This window comes from Carlito syrichta, unplaced genomic scaffold, assembly GCF_000164805.1.
Source record: "Carlito syrichta isolate Samal-C Ts95f unplaced genomic scaffold, Tarsius_syrichta-2.0.1 Scaffold48748, whole genome shotgun sequence".
Taxonomy (NCBI): Eukaryota; Metazoa; Chordata; class Mammalia; order Primates; family Tarsiidae; genus Carlito; species Carlito syrichta.
Window position 1 is genome coordinate 334,228 of NW_006992844.1, and position 27,903 is coordinate 362,130.

A 27,903-nucleotide genomic window follows, 5' to 3' on the forward strand; every position below is an offset into this window, starting at 1 on the left:
AGGCATAGACAATACGCTTTGGATGTCGTTCATGAAGGAAAGATGAAGCAGTGCTGCTAGCCTACTATACCCAGAGACGTGAAGGGCCTTGGCTCCATGTTGAAAGATTGGCAAACAATGTGGGTTTATGTGCTTTCAGTTAAAATGTAACATGTAATCAGTTTATGATATCCTGTTTCAGCTGGATTTTTTGAAAAGCATAATCCGACATTGTTCAGGTGAAACCTTGCCTCAGAATAGCATTTTGGATCTTGCCGCCTTTTCCTTCCACTGCTCTTCCTCTTGTGTTTCCCCAGCAAGAGGCTTCTCAAGCTTTTGTGAGCTGGGTATCAGAGTCCTCTGGAGGGCTTGTTAAAACACAGATGGCTGGGCCCCCACCCAGAGTTCTTGATCCTGTAGGCCCCAGGCAGGCAGAGAATTCTCATTCCTAATGAGCTCCCAGGAGGTGCTGAAGCCGCTAGACCAGGGAGCGCAATGGGAGCGTCGTTGTCCTCTGGCATCTTTGAATCCTTTGAGCTTCCACCCACTGCCATCTTTGTGATGCATTTACAGTTGCCACATATTCACATAGCCATAGGTCAATTAGCTTATTCCCTATTTCTTCTTTAACGCCCCCCTGCTCCTCTCAGTTCTGATTCCACCTTTGTCTTTTTATAATAATGGAGACCTTTCCTTGCAAGTTCATCTTCGCATCTGATTTCTGTAGGTGATGACAATGTGACAGGAAGACAATGGGGTGAAAACAACAGCCCCCCACCCCCAAACTCACAGAAAACCCTTGTTATCCTGTGCACTGTTCCTATGGGAACAATAGTTTCAAAAAGAAAATGCGTTCATAGTGACTGCTCACTTGAACTGAAGAGTGTTCTGGGTTGTCCCTGCTACTTGACCTTTGTTCAACATATTTGTGTGCTAAGGCAGTCATAACTAAGTGTCACACATAGAGTGGCATAAACAACATACATTTATTGTCACATAGTTCTGGAGGCCAGAAGTCCAAGATCAAGGTGTCCGCAGGGCCATGATTCCTCTGAAGGCTTTAGCAAAGAATCTGTCCAGGCCTCTCGCCCAGTTTCTGGGCGTTCTTTGGCTTGTCGCATTCTCCCTATGTGTGTCTCTCTGTGACCCAACTTACTTACTTACTTCCTCCCTCTCTCCCTCCCTCCCTCCCTTCCTTCCTTTATGTATGTATGTATTTATTTAATTTTTAGTGATAAATCATAGGTTACTGCAACCTCCAACTCCTGGGCCTTGGAGATCCTCCCGCTGGGATTGTGCCACTATTCCTGGCTAACTTTTTCTTTTTTCTTTTTTCTTTGGGAGAAATGGGCTCTTGCTATATTGCCCAGGCTGGTCTCAAACACCTGGCCTTTAAGCAATGCTCCCTCCTTGACTTTCCAATGTGTTGGGATTACAGGAGTAAGCCACAGTGGCTGGCCATAGCTTCTCCTTTTTATAAGGTCACCAGTCATATTGGATTAGGGCTCGCCCTAATGACCTCATCTTAACTTGATCACCTGCAAAAACCCAATTTTCAAATAAGGTCATATTCACAAGTACTGGAGTTAGGATTTCAAAATCTTTTGGAGGGACATAATTTAACCCATAACACCCACATTTTCAGAATGGCGGTGAAAAAGCTCAACCAGGGCCAGGCCAGCTCATCCTTCTGGCATCTGAGTCTTGTCACTACCAGATTGCTCCACTATATTCACTTGTACACTTTGCATGATACTGCAAGCCAGTATTGGCTTGGTCCCTGCGCTGGCACAAGGGTGAACACCAGAAAGCCTTCAGCCTTCTGTCAAGCTTAATGTGTTCCATGGCTACAGTAATGTCTACCCCTCCACAGACAGGATAACCAGCTCACACACATCTCTAGTGGAAGTCTTTCCGTGGGAGGCGAGGTGAGGACAAGACAACCATCGTGTCTCCTACAAAAGCATCAGGTCGCTCATCTACCCTCATCTTTCTCTCATGACTGACTTTCCCTAGCAGATCCTGGATCCAGACCCTTGGTGCCTGACCAAGTAAAGTGATTCAACTTTAAGAAGGTACTGACCACTGACCCACAATGTTTCTTTCCTTCTCTAATTCATTTACCCTCTAAAAAAAAGTCTGGCTTCCCCCTAGTGGAAATCTGAGGGTTCTGGTCTCCTGCCTACTCATTTATCTAGCATTACATTTTGATCTTGGAACTAGTCAAGCATCTTAGCCCATTTAGACCGCTGCAACACCATAGACTGGGTGGCTTATCAACAACAGATATGCATTTCTCACAGTTCTGGAGGCTGGGAAGTCCGAGATTTGATGTCTGATAAGGGCCTGCTTCCTGGTTCATAGATGATGACAGCACCTTGTCTTCACATGGTGGAAGGGACAGAAGAACTCTCTGGGGTCCCTTTAATAAGGGCATTAATGCGATTGACGGGACTCCCCCCTCGTGGCCTCACCTCCTACCACCATCATTTTGGGGATTAGGTTTTAATATATAAATTGTGAGGGGATATCAACATTTGCACCATAGCAGCAAGAGAACCACACGTTAAAAGGTAACACAAGAGAAAGAGGACAAAAATAAAATAAAATGGCAGGAATGGAAACACAGAAAGGAAGACGAAGAGTATGGATGGAAATTCGTGGAGTGGGTTTTGCATATAATAAACATGATTCATATTCCCTGGGGTGGCATAAGGTTCAATTTTACTTTATTTTACATTCAGATGGAAAAAAGCCCTGTAGAGGAGTCAGGAACTTCATGAAATAGCCACAGGCCCTTTAACCTCCTTGGACCCCAGGGCCATGGAACACATGTACTACAAAGGGTTTCCTGTTCTGAAACTTGGTCCTTCTCTTTATCCAGTGAAAACTGTGACCAGGGCTGGCTACATCATTTGCAGAGTCTGGTGAAAAGTGAAAACGGAGGGCCCCTTGTTCAAAAGGTATTAAAATTTCACGATGACATCGGCAGAGCATTCAAATAAGCACAGGGTTCTTCTAAGGATGGAGTCCTCTGTGGCTGCAATGGAAGCCAGTCCTAATTGCAACCATGATATCCCTGATTTTTGCCAAGGTCTCCCCAAAGTGTTTGCTTCATTTCCAGAGACTCTCTTTTTTGTTTTGGTGTTTAACTTCAGAATCCCAGGCAGCATTTTTGTGCTATCATGGGCATTTACCCAACTTTTCAGCTTGAGACAGGCTTATGAATGGATGGATTTATCTTCTGATTAATTTGGTCAATAATTTGCATATTGCCTACCAGGTACCAGCTGCTGGGACATTTGCTGGATTTGTGGGACTTGAAAGCTGCCACTGTCCTTCTCACAGTTCAGTTAATAAGAGTGGCCCTTTTATTAGCTGAGAACTCCTTGAAGACAGATCCGGACTTGTCTTATCTGTCTTTTTAGCCCTGGAGCTTGGCACTGTGCTTGGCAGCCAGTTGGCCTCTAGTGTATATCGACTGGACTGGTTGCTGAAGTCATTGTGTGGCTGTTGTAGCTGCTTGAGCCAAAGTAAAATCTGAAGATAATGGTAGACTATAATTAAGTGTAAGTCATTAATTAATAAATATGTAAATGAAATATACTTATTAATTATAATTCGACTAGGAAAGCTCAATGACTAAATCACACCCGTTCTCCCCTGTGGTTTTGTTATTCCAAACTTCAAAAATCAAAGCCTCCTTGGACCTTTATTAATCTTAGCTTTTATTTTCCTTACTTCAGTGGGAAATAGGCAGGAAGCCCAGAGCCCCCATTGCAGTCCCCTGAAGCTGCAGATCATCAAGGAGGCAGGAGCCCTCCGCAGGGAACAGTCCAGCTGAGCCCTTTTTCTTTATGAGAGATGCCCAGGGTGCCAATAAATAACCACAGAGCTTTGTTCACTGACTCCGAATTATACAGACAGCAGGTGACACAGCTGGATGGCCTGTGACCAGATCCTGCCTCTGTGCCTTCTAGCTGTGTGGCCTTGGGCAACTCATTTAATGTTACTCTGAACCAATTGTGTCCTCAGGAAGATGAGAGGGTTAAATGAACGAAAGTACATAAAACACTTATAGTAGAGCAGAAGCTGTTAATAAAAGCTAGCTAATAGTACCTGAATTTCACAGCGAGATTCCCAATTTTTGTTTCTAAAATAAGCTCACGTGGGACATCAATTACAATGCCATTTGTTGAATATTGGCTATGTGGCTAGTGCTGATCTAGGTGTTTTCTCATGGAACCCTCAGAGCAACCCAGGGAGTTGGGTGTTATTGTGCTCCGACTATTCTGAGAAAAATAGAGAGTTGGAAGGTTAAAGCAACTTAAAGACTGAGGTCACCCTGCTAACAAATGGTAAAATCAGGAGTCAGATTCTGTTCTCTCAGACTCTAAAACCCACATCTTGAAATGTCCTTGTTTTTTCAGTCATTAAGTATTTATTGCACACTAACCAGGGAACATAGAACTATACATTTATTACAATTACCATTCAGGTTTTAAACTTAAGAATGGAAGGGTCGTGCATTAGAAGCCAGCCACCTCCTCTGTCCCATACAGCACAGAGCTGGGGTGAAACGTCAAGAGTGCTGGCTAAGAGACCTGTTTCTGTGCTTGCCATCAGCTTCTCCTCAGACTGTCTCTTCTTTTCTTCAAAGACCTATGTTTCTTTGGAAAATGCCCCCCAGGTCTACATGGGAGGTTGATGAGCTTGTATTTGGCCCCCCCACTGCATGCTAACTGCTTGATCATATTTATATGCATACCTTCAGTAAACTTTTATCAAATGCTAACTATGTGTCAGGTCTCTGCCCAGTTCTGAGGGCATATGGCCACGTGGACAAAGGCAGAATAAGCTATGGTGCGTTATGTTTGTGGGAAGAGAAGGTTGGAGCTAATTTTGCAAGGAAAATAGCATCCGATTAAATAAGAAAAGCAGAGAACGGCATTCTAGGCCCGTGGAACCAAAATGTGAAAGTGTACCCTGTATGTAAAAATGGGGAGTTTTCTATACATGAGTAGAGTATGTGGTGTCAAACTGGAGAGAGATAGATGAGAGGCAGAGGTAGATGAGATCAGATCGTGGAGACTATGGATTTATAGTAGCATATGGACTTTGTCTTGTAGACTAGAAGGGCAGGAGGGCACCAACGGCTTTTCAGCAGTGATGTGCCTCTGACAAGATGTGCATTTTGGAAGAATAAATGCAGCACTGTAGAGGAAGAGTCGGAGGGCAGAGATGGAAGGGCCTCAACTGACACAGTGGGAGTAGAAAAACAGGAGATACATGCATGGGACAGCAACAAGACTGGGACCCCAGGCAGGGGCGCCCTGGATGAAGAGATGAGTGGTGGCTTGTGAGAACTTGGCTAGACTTAGCAGTTGGTCCTGCGGGATGGTTGAGACACCGAGGGACATTCAATGAGAATGTTAAGCAGGCCACTGAGGACCGAGATGCTCAGTTCAAATTGAATGTCAGATAAACAAGGAATCCGTTTTTAATGTAAGTAGGCTGCATGCAATCTAGGACAAGGAAGCATTTTTCTTTTTCTTTTTCTTTTTTTTTTTTTTTGAGTTGGAGTCTCACTCTGTTGCCCAGACTGGAGTGCAGTGGCCGCTCCCGGCCACCGCAGCCTCGACATGCTGGGCTCCGGCGATCCTTCCACCTCAGCCTTCCGAGTAGCCGGAATTACAGGCATGTGCTACCATGCCCAGCTGATTTTTTGATTTATTGTAGAGATGAGGTCTCGCTGCCCAGGCGGGTCTCGAACCCGCGAGCTCAGGCAATCCACTCACCTCAGCCTCCCAAAGGTGCGGGATTACAGGCTGAGCCACCGAGCCCGGCAGGAAGCATTTTTCTAGTGTAAGTATATCCCAGATATTGCATGGGATATGCAGATACTAACACATAATCAGTTGTTTATCTGACACTAAAATAACACTGGCTGTCTTGTATCTGATCTAGTGATCCTACTTGAGAGGCGCCTAGGTCAAGTGTTCTGGATCACCATCCTGTGTCGCTGTGCCCTGGACATGGGGCTTTTTTTTTTTTTTTACTAAAAAAAGTAAAAAATGGGGACTTTTTGGGAAAACTGAGATGAGTTGATCACTCTAGGCTGAACAGATGTTGGTCAAATTGAACTTAGATAATCTTCCAACCCTTCCCCAACCTCTTAGGGACCTTCAGTTGGAGCTGGTGCTGTGTATACCTTGGTGAATTGAGGGGGTCCATACACTGTCTGCAGTTCACCATCTCCATGACACCATCTGTCGCCTTGACTGTGCCAAAGAAGAATTCCAACCCTTGTCAAAATTTTCCTTTAGTTTGCATCTTTTTTTCTCTTGAAGAACATTTGCTGCTGATTTAGCCCTGTTTTACAATTCTGCCCAGTTGAAATGTCCTGTTTTAATCTCTGTGTGACTCTTGTTCAGTCGTTTCCTTTCTTCTCAGTTCGGTATAATCTACCTCCCGCAGTTTGCTTATCAGACCGACATACCCCACAGGCCTGGACTTTGTTCTGACATCTCTTTATATTTAATCCCAATGCTGTTTCTCTGCCAAGCAGATGTGTATTAAAATGTGCATAAGAAAAGCAGCAAGCTGGGTTTATTTAGAAATTTCCTCAATTTGCACAAACTCCATTGGTATAAAAGATTTTTTTCTTATAAAAACCCACAACAAACATATGTTAATAGCTACTCAGATAGATCAAGACAAATTCATATTTGGCCATTTCTGCCATCACCATTCAGGCCCTTTTGCCAGAGACACAAAAACAATGATTCATATTGTTTCAATGTCAATGTCAAAGTATTCATAGATGCAAAAACATCTGCGACACATTGGAGCTTTTTGCTTGCTTGTAGGATCTCAGCTCATGAGAAATGAGTGACTTGAACAGCCTGTTAAAGAGTTTAGTCCAACTTGAAAGAGTTTTTTTTTCTTGTAAGGTATTATATCATTTACAAGGTATTAGAAATGACAATTTTCACTCAATTCTTTGGGTCTCACGTGTGTTTTAAGAACCACTTATTTTCAATATGGTAAAGGCATCTATGAAACAAACTGCCACTCACCAAGCTAAAGATAAGACCACTGGGTTTAAATGTACAAAGAGAGTGGAAGAGTGAATATCGAGATATATAAAAAAGATATTCTGAGCCCTGTTTTCTGGACTGCCTATTTTAGATCTCTTAACACATGAACATACTTTTTCTGACACAGACATTGACTCCAGGGCCATTTGATCTGGAAGTATGAAAAAAAAATAGGTCTAAGGCCACCGTTTTTGTTGGGTACTGACCAGGTCCTGTGGATCATAGCTCTGTGAGCTATGGCTGCCATGTTTTCCTAAGCTTTGGCCTCCTCCCCTACCTTGGGGTGGTGAATCTCCTATCCCTCACCCTCTAATTTACTTTCTAAATAAACTATTTGCCATCTAAAAAAATAGGTCTATTACAGGAAGAACATGGTGGGAAGGGGTTCCCATGTATCAGACAGTCTAGTCCAAGAAGGAGGGAAACAACTGGTCAGACCATGGTCAAATTTAAAGCCAAGAAAACACAGTAACAGCAGGAGTCAGGTGAGAGTAAGTGGCACAGAAAAGCCACCTGCAATCCACAATCAAATGATGTTTGTTCTGGATCTTGTTAACAACTTTTGGTTGAGTGTGGATGGCCAGGAAGAACTGAGGTCTGCAGGCAAATCCTTCCCGAGGTCCAGCCAGTAGCGGGAGTTCTGGACCTGTTGGCAGAGCCTGAAGCTACAACAACCATTCCCCGAATGAGAAGCATTACATGCCACTTCTAGATTTTATTATTTCAGCCTTGAAGCAGATTAGGTATGTGAGTCCTATGGAGCAGATGTAACTTACAAGGATGGGGTTGGGCGACACTTGTCCAACAAGTAGAAAACCCGAGTTTCAATCCTGTAGAAAGCCACTTCCTCATTAACTGAGGAAATCAGCCTTTCCTTGCAACAAGTATTATAAATTTCTAAATGTTTTGGTGTTGCTGAGTTGCTGTCCCCAAGCCATCTGATATTTCTTTTTTTCTTTTTTTTTTTTTTTGAGTTGGAGTCTCACTCTGTCACCCAGACTGGAGTGCAGTGGCCGCTCCTGGTCACCGCAGCCTCGACCTGCTGGGCTCTGGCGATCCTTCCGCCTCAGCCTTCCAAGTAGCTGGAACTATGGGCGTGCGCTACCACGCCCGGCTAATTTTTGATTTATTGTAGAGATAAGGTCTCATCAACTTGCCCAGGAAGGTCTCGAACCTGCGGGCTCAGGCAATCCACGCATCTCAGCCTCCCAAAGTGCGGGATTACAGGCTGAGCCACCGAGCCCGGCTTGATATTTTTAAACTAGCTCTTTTGTTATAAATGTATAGGTATAGAATATCCATTATTTATTACACTTGGATTTGTGGATAGTGTAGTTTATGTCTGAAATGCAGTGAATTCATTTATGAGATTTAAACCAGGGAACAAAGTTTTTGCTTAAATTTTTATTCACCATGGCACAAGATAGAACTTTAAGAAACACCACTGGAAATTTTATCACCAACATGAAAATTAAGAGTAGCATGTTTCATAAAAAACAATTCTTTTTCTATAATACACTTTCCCTTCTGAAGTGAAAAAAATCTCATAAAATACTGAAGCAAATAGCCCCCTGCTGGTCAAAGATGACTTTGCAGCTGAAAAACTTCAAACTTTAGTAGTACCGCTCAAGTACTGCAGGAACACTTTACAATACACAGATAATTACCAAAGAAACATTTTCTCAGCCTTTGGCACAATATAAGTACAAACCTGTAGTCTTTTCCCTCCAAATATGATTTAATTTGTAAAGAGTTGCATGTAATTTGGTCAATACTGTTTATGGGACAAAGAGAAAAAACATGATCTATGATCTGAATACTGTATTTAGATTGTTAAACACTTTGTGATTGGATTCCAGTTTGTGGTTTGGAAAAATACATTAACATTACACATTATAAATATATATTATACGGTCTGTATAAAATTGAATTTGACCTAGAATGGGATGGACAACTTCTTCCTTTATTTGTTAGGCACGGCCTTTTTCTTGTTTGATTAACTTACTCCTTTCTAAATAGGTTCTAAAAATATATTTCATAATGTATCAAATTTAACCTTTTCCTTAAAACTTATTCAACATGAAAAAGCATTCAGTGACTACTTTTTTTGTATGTCACTACTATATAAAATATGGCTTCTCATATTCTGGTTTGTTTTGTTAGTGTTTTCCTTAGGTATTGAAGGGAGGGCTGTCCCCATTTATAAAGCTATGGCAAAAGCACAGAAACCCGCTTGTGCATATTCTAGAACATTCTATAGAATCTCATTGCTTAGTATATCTCATTGCTTAACATAAGTGAAGTGATTTCTTTTAAAGTTTCTTTTATTTTCTCTGTGAATATATCATATATGATTATCATACATACATAATCTGTTACAGAATATACAATAGTCAAAACTGAAGACACATAAATACGATTACGCTATACCAAAGCAAGAATTTTATCTTATGTTATAGAGCCAAGAGGGTCGTTTTTAGATTGGACATTGCCATCCATTTTTGGTTTTGTTTGTTTTTTCCCTAAGGCTGGCTACGCAATAGAACCTTATGATCAATGGCGAGGGCGTGGGTGCTCTACAGCTGAAAGTGAACTGAATTTCTCTTGTGTCGCCTTTTAAAAGTGTGAAAGAAGAACAATAAGGAAGTGTGCCATTGTCCGACACCCGCAATCCCCCGGTGGGATGGAGGAGGGCAGGTACTGGGAGGGCTCGGCTGCGCTCAGACCAGCGTCTCGGGCAGGGCGTCGGGGTTGTCAGCGGACAGGAGCTCCCAGATCTGCCAGCGCTCTCTCTGCCAGTCGAGCCAGCCGGCGTCCCCCCGGCTCGGACTGTCCTGCTCGCCGACTGGCAGGGAGTAAGCGCTGCTCAGTTTTCTCTGCGCGGTCTGCCGCTCCCGCTCGGTCGCCAGGCTTTCCTGGTCAGCAGCTGTCCCTGCGCCTTCCCAGGCCGCCGTCGCGGGGGGCTTCCCGGGGCCTGGGTAGGGAGGAGGGGGCCGCTTGTCATCCCTCCCGCTCCCCCGAGGTCTCTGGCCCTGCAGCCAGGAGGCGTCCAGCTCGCTCTCGGCGAGGTCGTGGGCGCCGCTCAGGGTCAAGTACTCGGGCCTCCCGCCGCCACCCTGCACGTGGGGCGTGCTGCAGACTCGCGACACCGCGGGGTGGGCCCTGCCGTCCGTCGCGAGGGGCGCGGGGGCAGCAGGAACCGCAGGCTGAGTCCTCCGAGCCACCTGCGTGCCGCTGTCCAGCTCTGCGGGGCTCGCCTGCCACCGAGGCCAATTCGGGGACAGGTTCCCTTGAGAAAGGGAGCAGGGCCCCGGTCGTAGGGAGCTGCTTTCAAAAATGTCTCCATAGGAACCTGGAAACCAGGGAGAAAGGCAAGAACTGAAGTCAGTTTGTAGATCCCTTGGGGGATGAGTAGCGTGCTCTTTCCTTCCCACTGCCGACTTCAAAACGGGAAAAAGCACAGGACACTCTTAGCGACCGCTGTCCAAATAAAAGAACTTCATAGCAAAAGAAATGACAACTGCTTTTTAGTTTTAGGCTCAATTCTTGTGGTGGGTCCAAACACATATGCCTAGACTCTGACAGGTTAGCTGAGTTGTCAGATAAGAAGTGTGCCTTGTCACCAACTTATGTTTCAAAAAAGGACCCCTCTACATGGCTGGGACAACTTTTCAGAGCCCACAAGAGGAAAGAAGCATTTCTTTTCTGTTCAGTACAATCTGCAATCCAGGAGAGATACAGATTATAATGCTTTCATGTTTCTATCACATCAATGAAAGCCATGGGAATAAATGAATTGAATCGAAAGTACTCCATTCAATGTCCGAAGGAAATGAACAGGCAGCCACTGTGTATATTCTCCCACCATCACTACGGGAAAGACGGGCTTGTTGTTCACCCACTCAATCTTCTTTCTTTCCTGGATGACATTTTCCAGCCCCCCTTACAGTTAAGAGGGCCACACAAAGAAGGTCTGATCAACAGACGTAGACAGATGTGATGTGAGCCATTTCTAGGCCTGACCCAACCAAAACCCCAAATGATTGCCTTCCTACTGCTCCTTGCTTTGTCCTTTCCTTCAACTATCAGCCCAGCATGGAAAAACCATGGAAGACTCCGAGGCTTCTGAAGATGGTGGAGCCACCAGTTAGGTGGAGCCTAGGCTGGGCCCCTGAGTAACTATGTGGAAGAAAGCACTCTCTTCACTCAGCCACTCCCACCCCGCCTCGCCCAGCACAAACCACACTGGACTGTGGCATAAGGGAGAAATCCACTTGTAATAGGCTAAGCTCAAACATTTCAGGGTTGTTTGTTACAGCAGTTAGCTTTCCCTAACAGATACAACTTTCATTAGGAAATTGAAGGGATAGAAAACAAAACAAAACAAAAATAGTGCATTTCACAAGGCACACAAAGAGTTCTTGTGACATATGTCCCCAGACAGACATTCTCTGTGCATCTGCGCTACCTGCTTCTCACTTCTTAAAACGTATGCAGGGAAAAAGAATAAGGCCATGTTGGGGTGGGGAAGGGGAGATATGGGCATTTACACAGATAAAGCTGACAGCTGAAACAGGTAAAGGAAAATGGAGCAGAGCATCTTGGAAGGGTTTGTCCTCAGGAAAAGGCAGTGAGGCTCTTCATAAAATAAAATGAGATGCAGGTAGATAAGGAACCAATGCTGAAGTCAATTGGGAAGAAGCCATGACATTTAAAAATGCACCCATGCTTTTAAAACGTAATGTGGTAGTTACTACAAAACAATGAGAAGGGGACTATATATAATATAATATATATATTTGTTTGTTTTGTATATTTTATTTTGTTTTTTGTCATGGTCTCACTCTGTCACTTAGGGAGTACAGTGGCATAATCACAGCTCACCACAGCCTCGACCTTCTGGGCTCAGGCATTCCTTCCTCTTCAGCTTCCCCCATAGCTGGGATTACAGGTGTTCACCATCACACTCAGCTAATTTTGTGTTTTTTTGTACTGGTGAGGTCTCACTATGTTGTCCAGGCTGATCTCGAACTCTTGGGCTCAAGTAATCCTCTCGCCTCAGCCTCTCAAAGTTCAAGGATTATAGGCATGAGTCATCGTGCCCAGCGAGTCAACAAAACAAGTAATTTATGCACTTCACACCATACTTTTACATGTATTCCAGATGGGATTAAAAAAATTAAAGTTTGAAACAATGAAATAATATCAAAAAGAAAAGGTACAGATGACTGAGTACCCAAAGCCTAAAGATAAATTTTGTGACATAATTTTTTAAAAAGACAGTGATAAAATTAATTATGAAAATACAAGCACAAAAACTTCCAGATAGCCAAAGCAGGAAAAAGAAAGAAAAAAAATGCAAGGGAGACTATCAGTGGCAAACAATGTGGACAAAGAGTTAACATCTTTATTATATAAAGAGTTCATAAAAATGAATTTTAAAAATACTAGAATGAATTTTAAAAATACATTAACAGGTCAAGCACGGTGACTCAGCCTGTATCTCAGCACTTTGGGAGGCCGAGGCGAGAGGATTGCCTGTGCCTGGGGGTTCGAGACCAGCTGGGCAACTTGGTGAGATCTCATCTCTACAATAAATCACAAAAACTAGCTGGGCGTGGTGGCATGCATCTGTAGTTCCAGATGCTTGGAAGGCTGAGGAGGAAGAATCGCCTAAGTCCAGCAGGTCGAGGCTGTGGTGGCCGAGAGCGTGCCACTGCACTCTAGTCTGGGCGACGGAGTGAGATTCCAACTCAAAAAAACAAAAATACATTAACAGCAAATGATAGAAATGACAATGCAATGAGGAAGATTCAGCTCAGTAATAGAGACATTGAAAAGTACTGGTGAGAAAGAAATGAAAATTAAATTAATAAATGCAATTGTGTATTTTAAGTTAGTGACAATGAAACCCACGAATTTGCAATACTGGTGACATTTGCAGAAAACAGTGTGAAATGTCCTGCCATCCCCAGTTGACATAACCAAAGCTAGTGCATCCCACAAAGATCGGGGGGATGACTGGACCTCTGGATTCTTGGAAAGGTTCATAATATTTGACCTACTTTCCTCTTTGGGATTTATAACCTTTGACTTGCTTTCCAAAATGTTGTGAATATATTAATAATTTTAAAAATTTAAGTACACAAACAAGAGTCCTGAGAGTACAATTTATTGTGACAACCAGAAAAATTGAAACAACTTAGTTGCCCAAGCATTGGGTTGCAAACTATGAATATATTCCATAGTAAACTGTGGATATTCCTTGCTTTTAAAAAGGAATAATAGAAAATGGAAGTTAGAAATAATATAAAGTTGCACAGACAGAATGATTGTAACTATGTTGGAAAACTTTGGCCAAGGAAATGGGATGAACTATAGTCAAAGATTGGCATATTTGGGTGGAAAATCTAGGAATTGTTTTATTTTTCTTTCCTAGATTCAGTATTTCCCAAATAACATTTGACAAGCATGTCACTCACATAAGGATAGTAAGGCAAAAAACGGAAAGAACATTAATACAATAAAGTTTAAAGGCAATATTTTACCTGTCATTCCTGGGTCTTTGGAGCCACTTTTTAATGTTGAATGCCAAGTTCCCCAGATATTGAAAGGCTCCTCTGACATATCTAGAAAAAAGTGTATAAAAAGGTACATATCACAAAATGAAACTTTAAGGACAAAAAACAATATTTTCATAACATCTTTTCTTGAGAACTGTATTTGAGATTGTATTAGATACAAAACAGAATATAATCCAGACCTGGGTTTCAGGGGACTTATTCCATTTGATATTTACGAGAGACCCCTTCTGTATCATGGTTGTGGTAGACAGAATCCACAGATGTCTGTGTCATCATACCCATAACTTTAAAGTTGTTATTTCATATGCAAAAGGGACTTTGCAGCTGTGATTAAATTATGGTTCTTGAGATGGGGGGATTTTCCTGGATTATCTGCATGGGCCTGATATAATCACAAGGGTCCTTGTAAGATAGAGGAGAGTAGATACTGCTAGGTTGCTGACTACAAAGCTGAAAAAGGCAAGGAAACGAATTGTGCCCTAGAATCTCCAGAAGGGAAACCGGCCCTGTGGACCCATTTTAGATTTCTGACCTTCAGAGCCATAAGATAACAAATGTGTGTGTGGTTTGAAGCCATTAAGTTTGTGGCAATGTGTTACAGCAGCAATAGGAAACAAACAAAAGGTGATGGGCGACTATAGCCTTACAGGCACTAACCACATTCACACAGAACTGGAGGAACAATAATTACATTACTACCCTGAGGAATATTCTGCTATTGGTATCAACGGATTTCTTCATGCCTGTATTTGCTCATAAATCCCCTTAGCTTGTCCATCAATATTAATAGAGTAAGGAACTATATTAGGCTTTTCACCATTTCATGCAATCCTTACTATGATCCTGTGACAGGATCATAATTACGTTGAATAGTGGCAAACGTCTACTGGGTGCCTCCACGTGTTCAGCAGTTCACAAGCACGATTTCATTTCATCCCTGGGAGCTTCCCAGGAGATCATTTTACAGACAAGGCAACTAGCAGAAGAAACAGGTAAGAAATGCACACCAGATTACATAGCAAGAATTATCGAGTGCTTATTACATGCTATGCTGTGTTGAACGCTTTACATGGATTCCTTAATGAAGCCCAACGAAGTCAATGCTGTTATTCTTCTGAGTTTTTATAGCAGGAAGAAATGGGACTTGAGAAGCTCAATTGCTCGCTTGAGATCCTGCAGATCGACAGTAGAAGAGCAGGTTTTTGACTCCCAGTCTAGTGCTCTTGTCATTGGACACTAATACTGTTTGCTTCTGGCATGCTGTTTTGTTACAAAGTACGTTCAGCTTGTTTTTTTTTAAAAGAAAAGTAACAGCAGTAATTGGGCGACATCTTAGGCTAGCAAATATGCAATCCAAACCTACCAGCCAGGACCACATAACGTTCCTGGAATGCTGGAGGGAAAAAGAGTCAGCTGGGAATAAGAGTGGCTCTTCTGAGCATGTGCTCGCTTCTCAGATAGCTGAGAATTGGAGCGTGGGCTGCAGGGACCCTACCAGTCAACGACTGGGCTTGCCACACCTTCCTCTTCCCAGAGTAGGTATTCAGCAGGAACTCAGTAAATGCGCGTTGAATTACAAAAGCATCAAACAAGAGAGACGAAGAGAAGGTCCAGAGTGCTCCACGCCATGCCACGTGCAACAAGAGGAGGATCATTTGTTTTGGCCAGCGCTGGCTGGCCAGGCTCCAGTTACCTTTCCCAAGCCTTGGTCCAGGAGAACTTTCCCTTGACTTTGACGACGGCAAGTGGCCCACCAGCATATACTGCCCTGGCACTTTGTAAAGCTTCTCCGAGCCCCCCGGAGCCACGTCCTCTTGCATAGCCAGCAGGGAGCGTTCAGAAAGCACTGGGGAGTTGTTGTCATAAGGGGAGATGTCTCCGCTGGAGGCCTTGTTGGAGTCTGTAGATGAATGCCTCCCGCCCACGGAAAAGGAAACTTCCGACGGCATCATGTCAGGGCTTCTGGTACAACGAGACAAGTACAGGCGTGTGAGTACATTAACAAGTAGTGACCAGGTTCAAACAGTACGACCATTACACAAATGACAGGAGGAGAATGCATGGGCACAGGGGCTGAAACAGAAAGACCTTTCCAGCAATGATTCAAGACGTCGACATCCATGAGGTGAAAACGTTTCCACGTAACGGCCAGAAGGGGGCAGTAAAACCCAACAGATGTCACTGGACAAGCCAGCCAGGGAGCAGGAGGGGAGAGAATGAAACCGAGATGGAGCCCTGTATTCGCCAACATGCATGGCTCAAGTGCCTCAAGGGCGAAATCCTACTTCCGTTTTGAAATTAAAACCCGGTGCTCACTATTTATTAAGTTAGGAAACACTGGTAAATAACTCTTTCACCTTCCTTAATATCCTGAATCAAAAATAATTCGGATAAAACTATGGTTGATGCTGCTTGAAGTTCACAATGGTTTTATGGACCACTATTCTTGTTCCCCAAAATACTTAGTATAAGTACATCCATCCTTCCTGTGATGAAGATGATAATGCTACTGGTGGGAATAAGTGTTTTATGTATAAAACAGTGGCTAAAAAGTAAATATATGACCGTCACTAGAGTTCATTGTATCTAAACACACCTACAATGATTCTGCAAGGCAGTAGTGCTTTTACAAATGAATATGACATACTAATTAGCACACCATTGGCATATTCCTATGTGCATGAGTTGTCACAGCAACAGAAATAACAGTGAAAATGTAAGTGGGATGGGCAAATGAGAACTTCAGGAACATGAAGAGTGTGAGAATTCTTACCTGGAAACATCTTTATTTTCTACCTTCCTCAAAACAGTGGCCCTGACAACATCTTGAAGGGAAACAATCACAGGTTGATTAAAAGTTCCAGAACCCGCTTCTATCTCCCCACCCCTCTGACTTCGCTTTTCTTTACTAGTCTTTACTCTTTTTTGTTTTAATTTTTCAAAACAAATCCTTTGTGGTCTTAAAAAAGGTAAACACACGCCTGAGCAATCCTTTCCTAAGCAAATGGTTTTGTGCAAGCAAAATGGAGGATCTAGCTTGGACTCAGGTTTCCAGCAGGGACTATCCAGGGGGAAAATATCCCAGTATCTGTGACAGGCCCCACCCATCACTGATGCAGCCAGGGGCTCCTGTGCTTTTGCTGGGGACATTTTCTACCCACAAGGAATAAATAAGTCCTTTCCTTGCCTCCTCCTTGAACTGATATCAGATAATCTTATGGGCAGGAGCCAGAAGACTGCCATGAGGATAATTTTCCAGGCCTTTAGGCCACCAATGAGTTCGAAGAAAAAATAAGAGGAATTTACTATTTTTGCTGGAAAGGTGAGAGTGAGGATTATTTAGTCACCATATCTAGTTAAAGGGGATTATCTAATTCTAGCTGAGGGGAACACAAAAGAAAATAAAGAGATGTCTGTTGTCGTGGAGTATGACTGGTTGAGAAAAGTTTGTTATGAAAATGAGAAAAATCAGACGTCTTGAACTGGAAGCTACCATGGAGTTCAGCTCAGAATCAGGGTTCTATGTCCTGATTAGGTCTAGAGATCATAATTTTGGGCTAATTTCATTAATTTTCCCTGTTCAGTTGACATTTTCCTGGTCATTCATAAAAAATATCTTATGTCTACTCAGCAAAAATAAGTCATGGTTTTATTTTATGAGATGATTTAAAGAGAGTTAAGTTAAGTCATTAGGCAAACAAAACGACATCAGGACTACCAATGTTTTGTTTTGTGTTCTCCTCCTTGCCCATATTGGGAGGAAAGTTTTGGAAAGGTCATATTTAGCTCATGGAGACCCAAATAATTCTGTGTCATTTCTTGCTATTCTGTGTTTCAACATATACAGAAAAGAATACACTCAATAAAATATTATAAGTTGCAGATTTGGCCAGGAGTTAAGTGCATAAAGAAAGAGACCCATAAAAGACATTTCTTTTATGTCTTGGTACTAGGGACAATTAGGTTTCTACGGAGCAAGTAGGTTACCCTAGAGAACCTTGAGACATATAATAAATAATGTATCTCTGTCTCCAATGACTGCTAAGGGCCCCAGAAGAATCAAGGCTGCACTTGAGTTGGTGTATCAAAGCTTGGGGATGCATGTCTATATTTTGCCTCCCAATTTCGTTTCATTGCTCTTTTTGTTGTTTTCCTTTCTCCTACCTCTCAAATTTCTTACTATGATATTGTTTTGCTTTATGTATTTTTTCAAGCTGTCTCAAAAACTTGTTTTTGGACTGATGTATAGGCGAGAAATTATACCCATTAATTGTTGGGGGTGCTCAAAAGGCAGTATGCCCCATGAGAGCATTTATTAATAGTTTGGTGAAAGCTAAGCTAAATAAAATAAAGCCAATGATAACAATAACACAATTCGCTGAAGCTGCCACACTGCTTTTTTCCTCCATTTTCATAGCTCTGATTGGGATCTGATACAGTAGAGGTGAGAAAGGAGGCGTTAGAGGGCCATGGTCCCCTTTCTCTATTCCCTGGGTTGACTCTGCATCACCTGGGAGTTTGCAGAGAACATAAATTATCAAGCTCCATTCTGGACCTACTGATAGGATTAGCTGAATTATTTGTGGAGCCCAGAGCAAAATAAGCATGCAGTGCCTCATGTTAAAAAAAAAAATAGGAATTTCAGGATGGAAATAGCAAATCCTTAAACCAAACATGAGCTTCTTCTAAGTGTGAGGTCATAACCCAGGAAGTCAGCTCTGCTTACTGAAGGGGAAACTCGGGGTGGGGCCAGCAAACTCTTTTTTTTTTTTTTTTTTGAGTTGGAGTCTCACTGTCGCCCAGACTGGAGTGCAGTGGCCGCTCCCGGCCACCACAGCCTCGACTTGCTGGGCTCCGGCGATCCTTCTGCTCAGCCTTCCAAGTAGCCGGAATTACAGGCATACGCTACTGCGCCCGGCTAATTTTTGATTTATTGTAGAGATGAGGTCTCGCCAAGTTGCCCAGGCAGGTCTCGAACCTGCAGGCTCAGGCAATCCACTCACCTCAGCCTCCCAAAGGCGCAGGATTACAGGCTGAGCCACCGAGCCCGGCCAGCAAACTCTTAAAAGAAGCCCTCCAGGTGACTGACGTATAAGGATATCTGAGATCCTCTAATAACCAAACCTTCCTTTCCTCACTTGATCCGTAAATGTGACAGTGAGCAAAGAGTCTGCTAAGAGCCAAACAGGAGGGAAACTAAAGATGGTGGCCAAAGATGCAGTGTTGGCTGGCCTGGGGTGAACGTGGTAGTCCTGATCTTGAGGTGGTTGGGCCACAGCTAGGGGATGGTGTGCCCATTCCAGCCAATTTCCAGATCTCCTCTGTGTGCTGTGAGTAAGATCCAGACAACTGAATGTAGTATTTTCTGGTTGTGGATCAGAACACGTTGTGGTAAGAGCCTGACTTTCTCTGTTCTTCTGGTTGTCTCCTAATTAAGCTACCAAAGTCACCACAGCTGGGGCCCCAGTCAGGGAAGAGATGGGGGAAGTTGACTTAAGCTAATGCCTGGAGGTAGAGGCGGACAAGGTGTCTCACAGTGAACCTCCTCAGGGTGGCTGGGGTCACAGCCAGGGACCCAAATAGAGGGGACCATCCAATGAGAGATGATGTCTTCCTTTCGAAGTCCCTCAGTGCATCTCAGCTATGGGAGAAGATGCAGTATAAGTATATATGACAAGCAGCTTAAGAAACACACTTATGTGAAATACCCCCTTAGCCTGGGAATGTAGTGAAAGTGGATATTTATACAGAGATAATTATGTGGCAGGCATAATTGTACTCATTGTACTAAGCTACTGTTAACAACTCTTCTTGTTCTTGACCTCAGTCTGGAAATGAGTGAAAGAAACATGTGTTGTCTAAACAACTTGTCTTTCTAGCAGTAAAGGCAGCAAACATTGGAACCTTTCTAAAATTTATTTGGTAAATAGAATTTAACATTACTACAAATCAATAGTAAAATGCTATCTTTTATACTTAGAGTTGCTGGCCTTTTAAAATGTTTAAAATATTTTCCCATCATTTTGTTTTCTCAACAGAGATCAGAAGGCAGCAGCCAAATTTGCCTAAGAACCTACATCCAAGAATGGTCTTTCCTCAGGATTCTCACAACAACATAGGCAGTTCAGAGATTTTTTTTAATAGCAAAACTTTAGTGTTATTCTATTGAATCTGTCAGAAGTAAATCTGGAATCAATACATATACACGCATATATGCACATATACACAACACACATATATACACAACACACACAAATATATGCATACACATTTATACATATACATGCATATATACATACATAGACATATGCACACATAAGTATACACATATACATATTCACATAAACACATATGCACACAAATATACATGCATACACACATATATACACACAGGCAATACAAGTGGAAGTAAAGACAGAGCAGAGGGAGAGAATAGGATGACTGAGCAGAGTCTGGAGTCTGGAGAAATTTCAGGATACCTGGAAATAGAACTATGATTGTCTTTCAGAACACATCTGTCATCTAGTGGGGGCTGGATGACCAGTCACTGTGCATACCTTTGTCACATACCTATGCTTCCCATATCTGCTCATTTTCCACTTGTAAGTCTAGTCTATCCCAAAGTGTCTGAAACATTTCTAATTTTATGAAAATTACTGTTTCCAATAAAGGTAATTTGTCAAATGTATCAGTAAAACAGGTAAAAATCTATAAAGCTCTGTAAGATTTTTCATAGGAAAAAAATCACAAATCAGAAAACAAGTTCATATAATCCAGAAGTTCTGTGAGAGGACAGGGCGTAAATAAATCGAGGTATAGTGTAGTGAAAATGTGGATGGTAAAAGAAGAAATGAAAGGAAATTCTCTGAGCCTGAAACCTAAAGATAAAAATGAGAAGAGAAAGAAAACTACCCTTCAGGCTACAACTGTCAGAGAAGTGGTTGTCAGCCAGGATCAAGGTACCCTGAGGGTGGCTAAAACCTGCCACTGTGATATAACTTTAGGCGCTCCCTAAGTGGGCATCACCTTTCTACAGACCAGCTCCCATTAGCAGCATTCTCTAATTCCTGAACACTGGTGAAGAAATGAGCCCCAGAAGGATTTAGTAATTTTTCTATAGGACAGTCGATGTCAGATCTAGAAAACTGCATCCCCATTTGGTTATGTGTGAAAAATGAGACAAGCTGCCACAGTGTCTTCTCTCAGATTTGCCTCTAGCATAAGCCAAAGCTAAGAAGACAGTTTTGAGTTTAGGGTCTCAAATAAGGCCTTAAAATATTCATGTATCTATTTTCATAAAATATGTACTCTGACCAGTGATTCACTAGATGAGGAGTAGTCTAAATGCACATAGTGGCCTCTCTATGTCTTGGAGTTCAATGGATTGAGGTTCAGGATGTTGAGTGGGTGAGTTGCATCCCAAAGGGCCTATTAGCCTGTTTTTCCAGTCTCAGGGCATCATGGATTAAGGTTGGGAGCGTTGGGTGGATGGGTTGCTAGTTGACATGGGCTTGCCTCCATGCACGGAGGATTTCCCCATTAGATCCCCAGAGCCCAGTACCATCCACAGCATGCATGGCCAGTCTCAGCTATCCAACAAGCATGGGATGGGCGTGGAGAGCGAGTCATGTTCTCACCCTTAGCTGGTCCCTCCAGGTCAGGGCGTAAACACGCTGGCAGGGTACTGTGGGCAGGCCTGCACTGCAGCCGGAAGCGCAGAACTTGTTCTGGGGATAAATGGAAAACTCCGGTTCAATTACCGGATGTGGCCAGTCCAGACCCTCGCTGAGCTACCCCAGCCAGAAGCACTCATGGAGAGTTCAAATATGCATTGGCTTCATCTTTGACTTAATTGTTCAACTGATAAACTTCAGTCTGTTGGAACGCAAAGCATGTAACCATCTTGGATGATATTAATTGTACTAGGAAAGGAATTCACTGCTGCCGTAGCTCTGGAATCACAGAGAATTTTCACATTAATCATACCCAGTTCTGCAAAGCCTCCCTCATGCAGATTCCTAGGGATAAAAGCACCCCACTTCAAAGAGGAGTTGACATGGACCTAAACTCCCTACCATATGAGGAAGCCAGCACCCTGGATCAGGCTTTGGTGAAATTTCTCCCTTCATTTTTAGTCCTTATTAATTACCTCCTAATAGCCCTGACATAGGAAACATTTATAACAAGTGAACATAAAATGATGCTGCTCTTATTCATTTTATTTACAGTGGTTGTGATAAAACATCTTCAAATTCATATTATGCAAATTTATAAAGAAGCTGTGAATCACAGTAAAGGTGTTAGAGGGAAGAAGGGGTGATAATGATAAATTATCTCTCCATCTTGAATTGCCTTTCCATAGAAGGCACATTCACACTTGTTGAAAACTTTTGTTATGGAATTTCCTATTCCACACATGTTTTTCCTAAAACTGTCTGGCTGAATAGACTTTCTTGAATGGAGTAGAGGGGGATTCCTGCTTTATACTTTCCAGGATACTGGAATGAAATGACAGTTGAGGCCACCAGTTACTGCTAATTGATAGGATTCTTTGCAGTTATAACATACTGGTAAAGTCAGATTTCTTGTCTCTGAAAAGTTCCTGAACCCCTTTCTGATTTGACACATCCTAGTACAGAAAAAGAGAAATAACAGTCCATCTGTTAACGCTCCTTAGATTTGTGAAAGAAGACACTGTTTATGATGATCTTTGAAAGATTAAAATAAATTGTCTACATGATTATTTATAAGCTAAATGTGATATCTTTAAATTACAAGAAAGTCTAAAACTTCCCCAGAATAAAGAAGGTAGGTTAGGTTTATCATTTGATAGGATGAACATCCAACTAAACAAAACAATTATTTTCCAGTTCCGAAATTTCATCTTTTGAGATGAGTACTGGTTTTCGATCATGGTCCTGACACACTAGTCATCAGTTTTCCTATTTTTTTGAAACTTCAGTAAAAACTTTGTGAACAGTCACTAATAGAATTAACCACAATGAAATTTAAAAATATATTTCTATGGGTTTAGTTCATCCATATCTACCTTCTTCTCAAATGCAGTTAAATTTATTCTATTTTGATATTGCTTTCAGAATATAGTAGGGAAGATGCTTTACTTAGCCATGTTTAATTAATATTCTATTCCTGGAAAGCCTGTGAGGTTTGATGGAATAAGAGTAAATCTTTCTCCTACATTTTCTCAAGCCTATATTTAAAAATTATGAGAACCGTTGTTGAAACTAGTTACCACGTCATGGATGGTCTGAGCTCTGCTGAGCTCTCCTGAGCTCCAGATTTACAGAGGATTTTCACATTAATCATGCTCAGTTCAGCAAAGCATCTCTTATATAGAACTCTGAGGGCCTGAGATACCTCAGGCAAAAAGAAAATTGTATATCTCTATATACAAGTTAGTTAATTTTTCCCCAGAATTTCAAGGCAGTTGAAAAATATTTAAAAATTGAAAAGTAGAGACATTAGAACTTACAGCATTATATTAAGTTTAAATGTTTTATGTATGCCCAAACAGACTTTCATTATTATTTTCCAGGTTAAGTTAATTTAAAACTATTTGAGACTGCCACTTGGTCAAGAGAAGTTATTGAACATAGTCATTCTCTTAGTAAGAACTGAGATAAACAAAGTAAATTTTGAAAATCTCACTTTGGGAGACTGAGGTGGGAGAATCGCTTGAAGCTAGAAGTTTGAGACCAGCCTGGGTAACATAGCGAGACCCTATGTCTCCAAATTTTTTTTTTTTATGTTAGCTGGGTGTGGTAGCCACCCTGGAGACTTAGGCAGAAAGATCACTTGAGCCTAGGAATTTGAGACTGCAGTGAGATATGATAGCACCACTGCACTCCAGTCTGGGTGACAGACTGGGAGCCTGTCTCTAAACCAATAAAAAGAAGGAAAAAAAAAAGAAATTCTGATTTATGAGTTGCTTTCATTTAAGCCAGGGCACACATTTTACCTTTTACTTCAGGTTCCAGTATGGCTAAGCATGGCACTAGTCTTTTCAAAATTTTGATATTTTGTTCAGCAAAGGTTTGTGACATCAACTTGGATTTTTTAAAATATTACATTACAATATAGTAATATAGTGAGTTTTTTGGTACCCCTTAAATTCTGTGTCTAGGCAAGTCTCTTATTTTCTGGTTCGCTAGTCCCAGCCCTGTTATGATACCCTTGTTCTGTTTCAAACACTCGCATTCAATATACCTTGTCTTTTTTTATTAACCTTCCATTCTCATGCCGTATTAATTCATATCGCTAAATCAAAGGGTGGTGGATCTATTTTAAGTACCTTTGGAGAAAAAAGCTTATAATTCTAATAAATATTCCAGACAAGCAATTCAACAGAACAAAACAAAACTTGGACGTCTTGCATTCTTAGTAATAAAAATCTCTTCTAATCTCCCTTTGGCATCCCGTTTTGGTTGAAGCCAAACCTTTAAGCAGACAAATGAGGGAAAAAATAGTGAATTCTCCTTTCACTGCTTCAATACTGATGCTGTGGAAAGAAGGGAAAAACCCAAACAAAAACAAAACATTAAGTCCCCAAATATCACTAAATGTTTGCTCTTTCAAGACAGAACTTATAATAAATATTTTATTTTTCTTGGTTTTGCACTCTTTTGAAAACTTGCTTCTTTTCCCCTCCAAGTAAAATCTTATGCAGTTTCCACTTGGCCTCACAGGAATGTAAAGCTTTATTTAGGTATGTGAACTGGAGGCAAAGAACAGAAGCTTCAGGAAAAAAAAAGTGTTACAAATGAATGATGGGCTTTACTTTTAGACACTATGCCACAACTTAAAGTGGATGGGTTGTTCCTTGTGTCATATTGCCCGGTAGATTGCTAGCTCATGAAAACCAAAGTAGAATCTAGTGATGCCCAAGTCTTTAGTAAGTAGTTGTAAATGAACAAACTGCTAAAATTTAAAGTAATACAATAGTAATTGTTAACATTTACCTAGTATTTATGATAAGCCAAATAACTCTGTATTAATGTTGGCACTTTTTATCTCGTTTGCAGATGAGGAAACTGAGACAGAGAGAGATGAACTAATTTACTCAAGACCACATAGCTAATAGTAGTGGAACTAGAATTCAAACTTTTGATCTGTTTCTGGATCCAAAGTTGTAATCAGTGTATTTAACTACATTAGTATGTGGTATTGATGAATAATTGACTACACAATCAAGTGTTATTGATGGATAATTGACAACACAAGCACGTGTTTTTGTTGGATAACTAACACGCCAATGAGGTCAACACTATCTTGCAGTTTAGGGTACTGTAATTTACCATTTCTATAATCTACTATCACAGTAATCCATCATCACTGCATCTTGATTTAAGCACCACCCCTCAGGATGCCATTTAAGGGCTTCTGCCATCAATGCTAGCCAGCCTCTATTGTGCCCCCAGCCAGCCAACATATTTACTGTTATGTCTCCTCAAACATCCAGGCTTGTTGCATTCTCCCTAGTCTTCACAGTTCACTGCAAATCCTTCCTCTACTCAGAAGCCATCTCTGAGACTGCAAATCACACCACTTTCCTTTCTCCAAACTCCAAGTGAATTTATGGTCCAGAGCATTGGTTCTCTTCTTCTGCTAACACAAGGTCATCTTCTTAATGTCAAAAGATCACTGAGCTCAAGCTCCTGCGTGAGAGTAAATTTGTGAAACTCAATGTGGTAGATCTAAGCTAGAAGTTCTTAGCCCTTGTTGTTCATTAGAATCACCTGAAAATCTTTTTAACACTTTCAATGTTTAGGAGGAAAGATTGTAACCCAGAACAAATGAACCAGAAACTCTGATGGGTGGCTTAGGTACAGTTGTTTTTCAAGCTTCCCGGGAGATTCCAAGGGGCAGGTGAGACTGAGAGCCATGGATCTAGTGCCTATTTTCTGCACTCTGCAATGTACTTAATAACAGTTCTATTATTTTTATCATTAGAGGCCTCCTCCAACAAGTCTGAAAGCTCTTAAAAGCAAGAATTTACTTTGATTATGATATGATTTTAAGCCTTTTCTAGTCAAGGTTTGAATCATGGACCAGCAGTATCAACAACACTTGGGAGCTTGTTAGAAATTCAGATTCTCAGACCTCTTCCCCCAGTTTTACTGATTCAGAAAGAAAATTTTAACAAAATATCCTGGTGATCTGCATGTGCAGTAAAGTCTCAGAAGCACGAGTTTAAGGCACAAAGAGATCACCTACAGTTTAAGGGGTAGGATTCTTAAGCCTCAAAAGGCCACTAAAATATTTATTTATTAATATATGCATTTCTACCTCATGATATCATTATCAGTCTTCTGAGCTGTTCTTTTTTTTTTTTTTTTAAACAGGATTTATTGAGAGGACAGAAAAGCTCCCTCAGTCAGAGGGGACCCAAAGAGGTTATCCTTCTGAGCTGTTCTTTAACAAGTACCTAGAAGAAAACAAACAAAACTAACACTTATGTTTTTCTCCTCCTTACTAAATAATTTTTCTCCAAATGTTTTCCCTTCTCTGATAATGCTGGTCCCTGACATATACAGAGTTCCCATGAGCTCACCCTTCTATCCTGGAATCCCTGACACTTAGCCAAGATCTTGGTCTAGAGTCAACTCACCTAGACTTTACATTTCTGCTTCTTACACTTACAGTGATAAGTATGAGAAGAGGCTGAAAATTGTACAGCTAGAGATAGGTTTAACATGTACATTTCTTTCTTTTCCTAATAGTAAAGATTCACTTCTTACCTTGACATTTATATGCAAACAGCATACTTGAAAAACACATACAAATAACTCCTATCAACTCTTCTTTAAAGTACAACATTTAATCTATCTAGCAATGCCTTACAAAAGCAAAAATTTGGTCAGTCAACAGTCAATGGTTTTTTTCATTGTTTTTCAGCTTTCCCACAGAATACCAATGATATGTTATAAATGCAGTTTAATAAGAGATTCACAAATGGAAATGCTACTATGTCCTTTTTTATGCACAAAGAAGGGGAGCAAGTTCATTAAAATTCAGATGGTACATGATCGGTTGGAAGGAAAAGTCATTTGTTAGTATAAATGAGAACTTACACCTTGATGAAGGTTAGAAATGTAGGTAAAACACAAACTTAAGTGTAAGCCCAATTCTCTGACATGAAAGGCAAGACCACATAATGCCAGCTCATTTACACAATTGAAATATATTTTTATTCATTCATGGCTCTTGGGGCTTAAATCTAGGCAAAACGTCTTACTTGAGACAGAATTTGGCCTGGCAGTGACTGGCACAGACATGAATTTTTAAAAGTGCATTTGAAAAGATGATCCAATTAAAAGGTCTTCCCTGCTCAGTTGGAAATGGAGAAGCTGAATTTAACAGTGCTATTAATGTGATGATCTGGGAAAGAAGAAGGTTGAACAACATGGAATTCCTTTTCACCAAATTTCTCTAAATAATATGATTTTTAAAATATCTGAAATAATCATAAATGAAAATTAATTTCTCAAATTTGACATCAACATGTAAGCGTCATTTAACATGAGTCTGTTTCTAAGACACCATCAAATGAGACATATTATTTCATATATGACTAAGAAAGAAAAAAGTGCTATAAATTACATTAGGACATGTTACTGATTATAAGATTAGCCTCAACTTCAGAGATGATAAAACATGGGAGAAAATATGTTTTAGAATTGTTGACATTCAGTAGATTAAAAGTATAACACAAATGATAATTTTATATGAGATTGGCAACAACCTTTCCCATCACAAATTTAAGGTTTGGTGTCGTGGTGGTGATATTGCTCCAGGTTAATAATACAATATTATCCCCTTAACTGGCTCTGCCAAATGCTCAGTGCCCCCATACACTCTGTCTCTGTAGCACAGGTTGGAATTCACCATAAAATCTGATTAATGTAAAAATTCAGTGTGCCTCCTTTGGGGGCAAAAATGGCAGTAAACCATAGTCTGCAGCATGGCTTGCGTTTTACTCATTGCAAACATGGGTGCATGTAGAGAACAGTGTGCATTTTTAGCAAAAGAATACTAGATATAAAAAACAGAAGAGACAAGAAGTTGCACACCTTTAATTTCAAATGAACACCCAGGCTTTGGCTGAGATTTGTCTCACGGTTTGATAATGGGTCACTCCCGCTGATAAAGCTATATGAATAAGATGCATACAGGCATAGTCTTAGGGGCCCCTAGGCACAGTCATCAGGATTCTAGAAGTA

The 27,903-nt window shown here is 41.3% G+C and overlaps 1 protein-coding gene across 2 annotated transcripts in view; it reads right to left on the reverse strand.

The window, feature by feature from the left end:
* Nucleotides 1-8,466: 8,466 nt before the first annotated feature.
* The window catches only part of ARHGAP6 (Rho GTPase activating protein 6), a 100,559-nt gene continuing 81,122 nt past the window's right edge, over nt 8,467-27,903 (reverse strand). For both annotated transcript variants that reach the window (XM_008048753.2, XM_008048748.2), the window contains exons 11-13: nt 15,357-15,625; nt 13,628-13,708; nt 8,467-10,431 (exon numbers count right to left, since the gene is read on the reverse strand). In XM_008048753.2, coding sequence (XP_008046944.1) covers nt 9,800-10,431; nt 13,628-13,708; nt 15,357-15,625 — 982 coding nt within the window. In that variant the 3' untranslated portion in view covers nt 8,467-9,799. The remainder of the gene's footprint in view (nt 10,432-13,627; nt 13,709-15,356; nt 15,626-27,903) is intronic.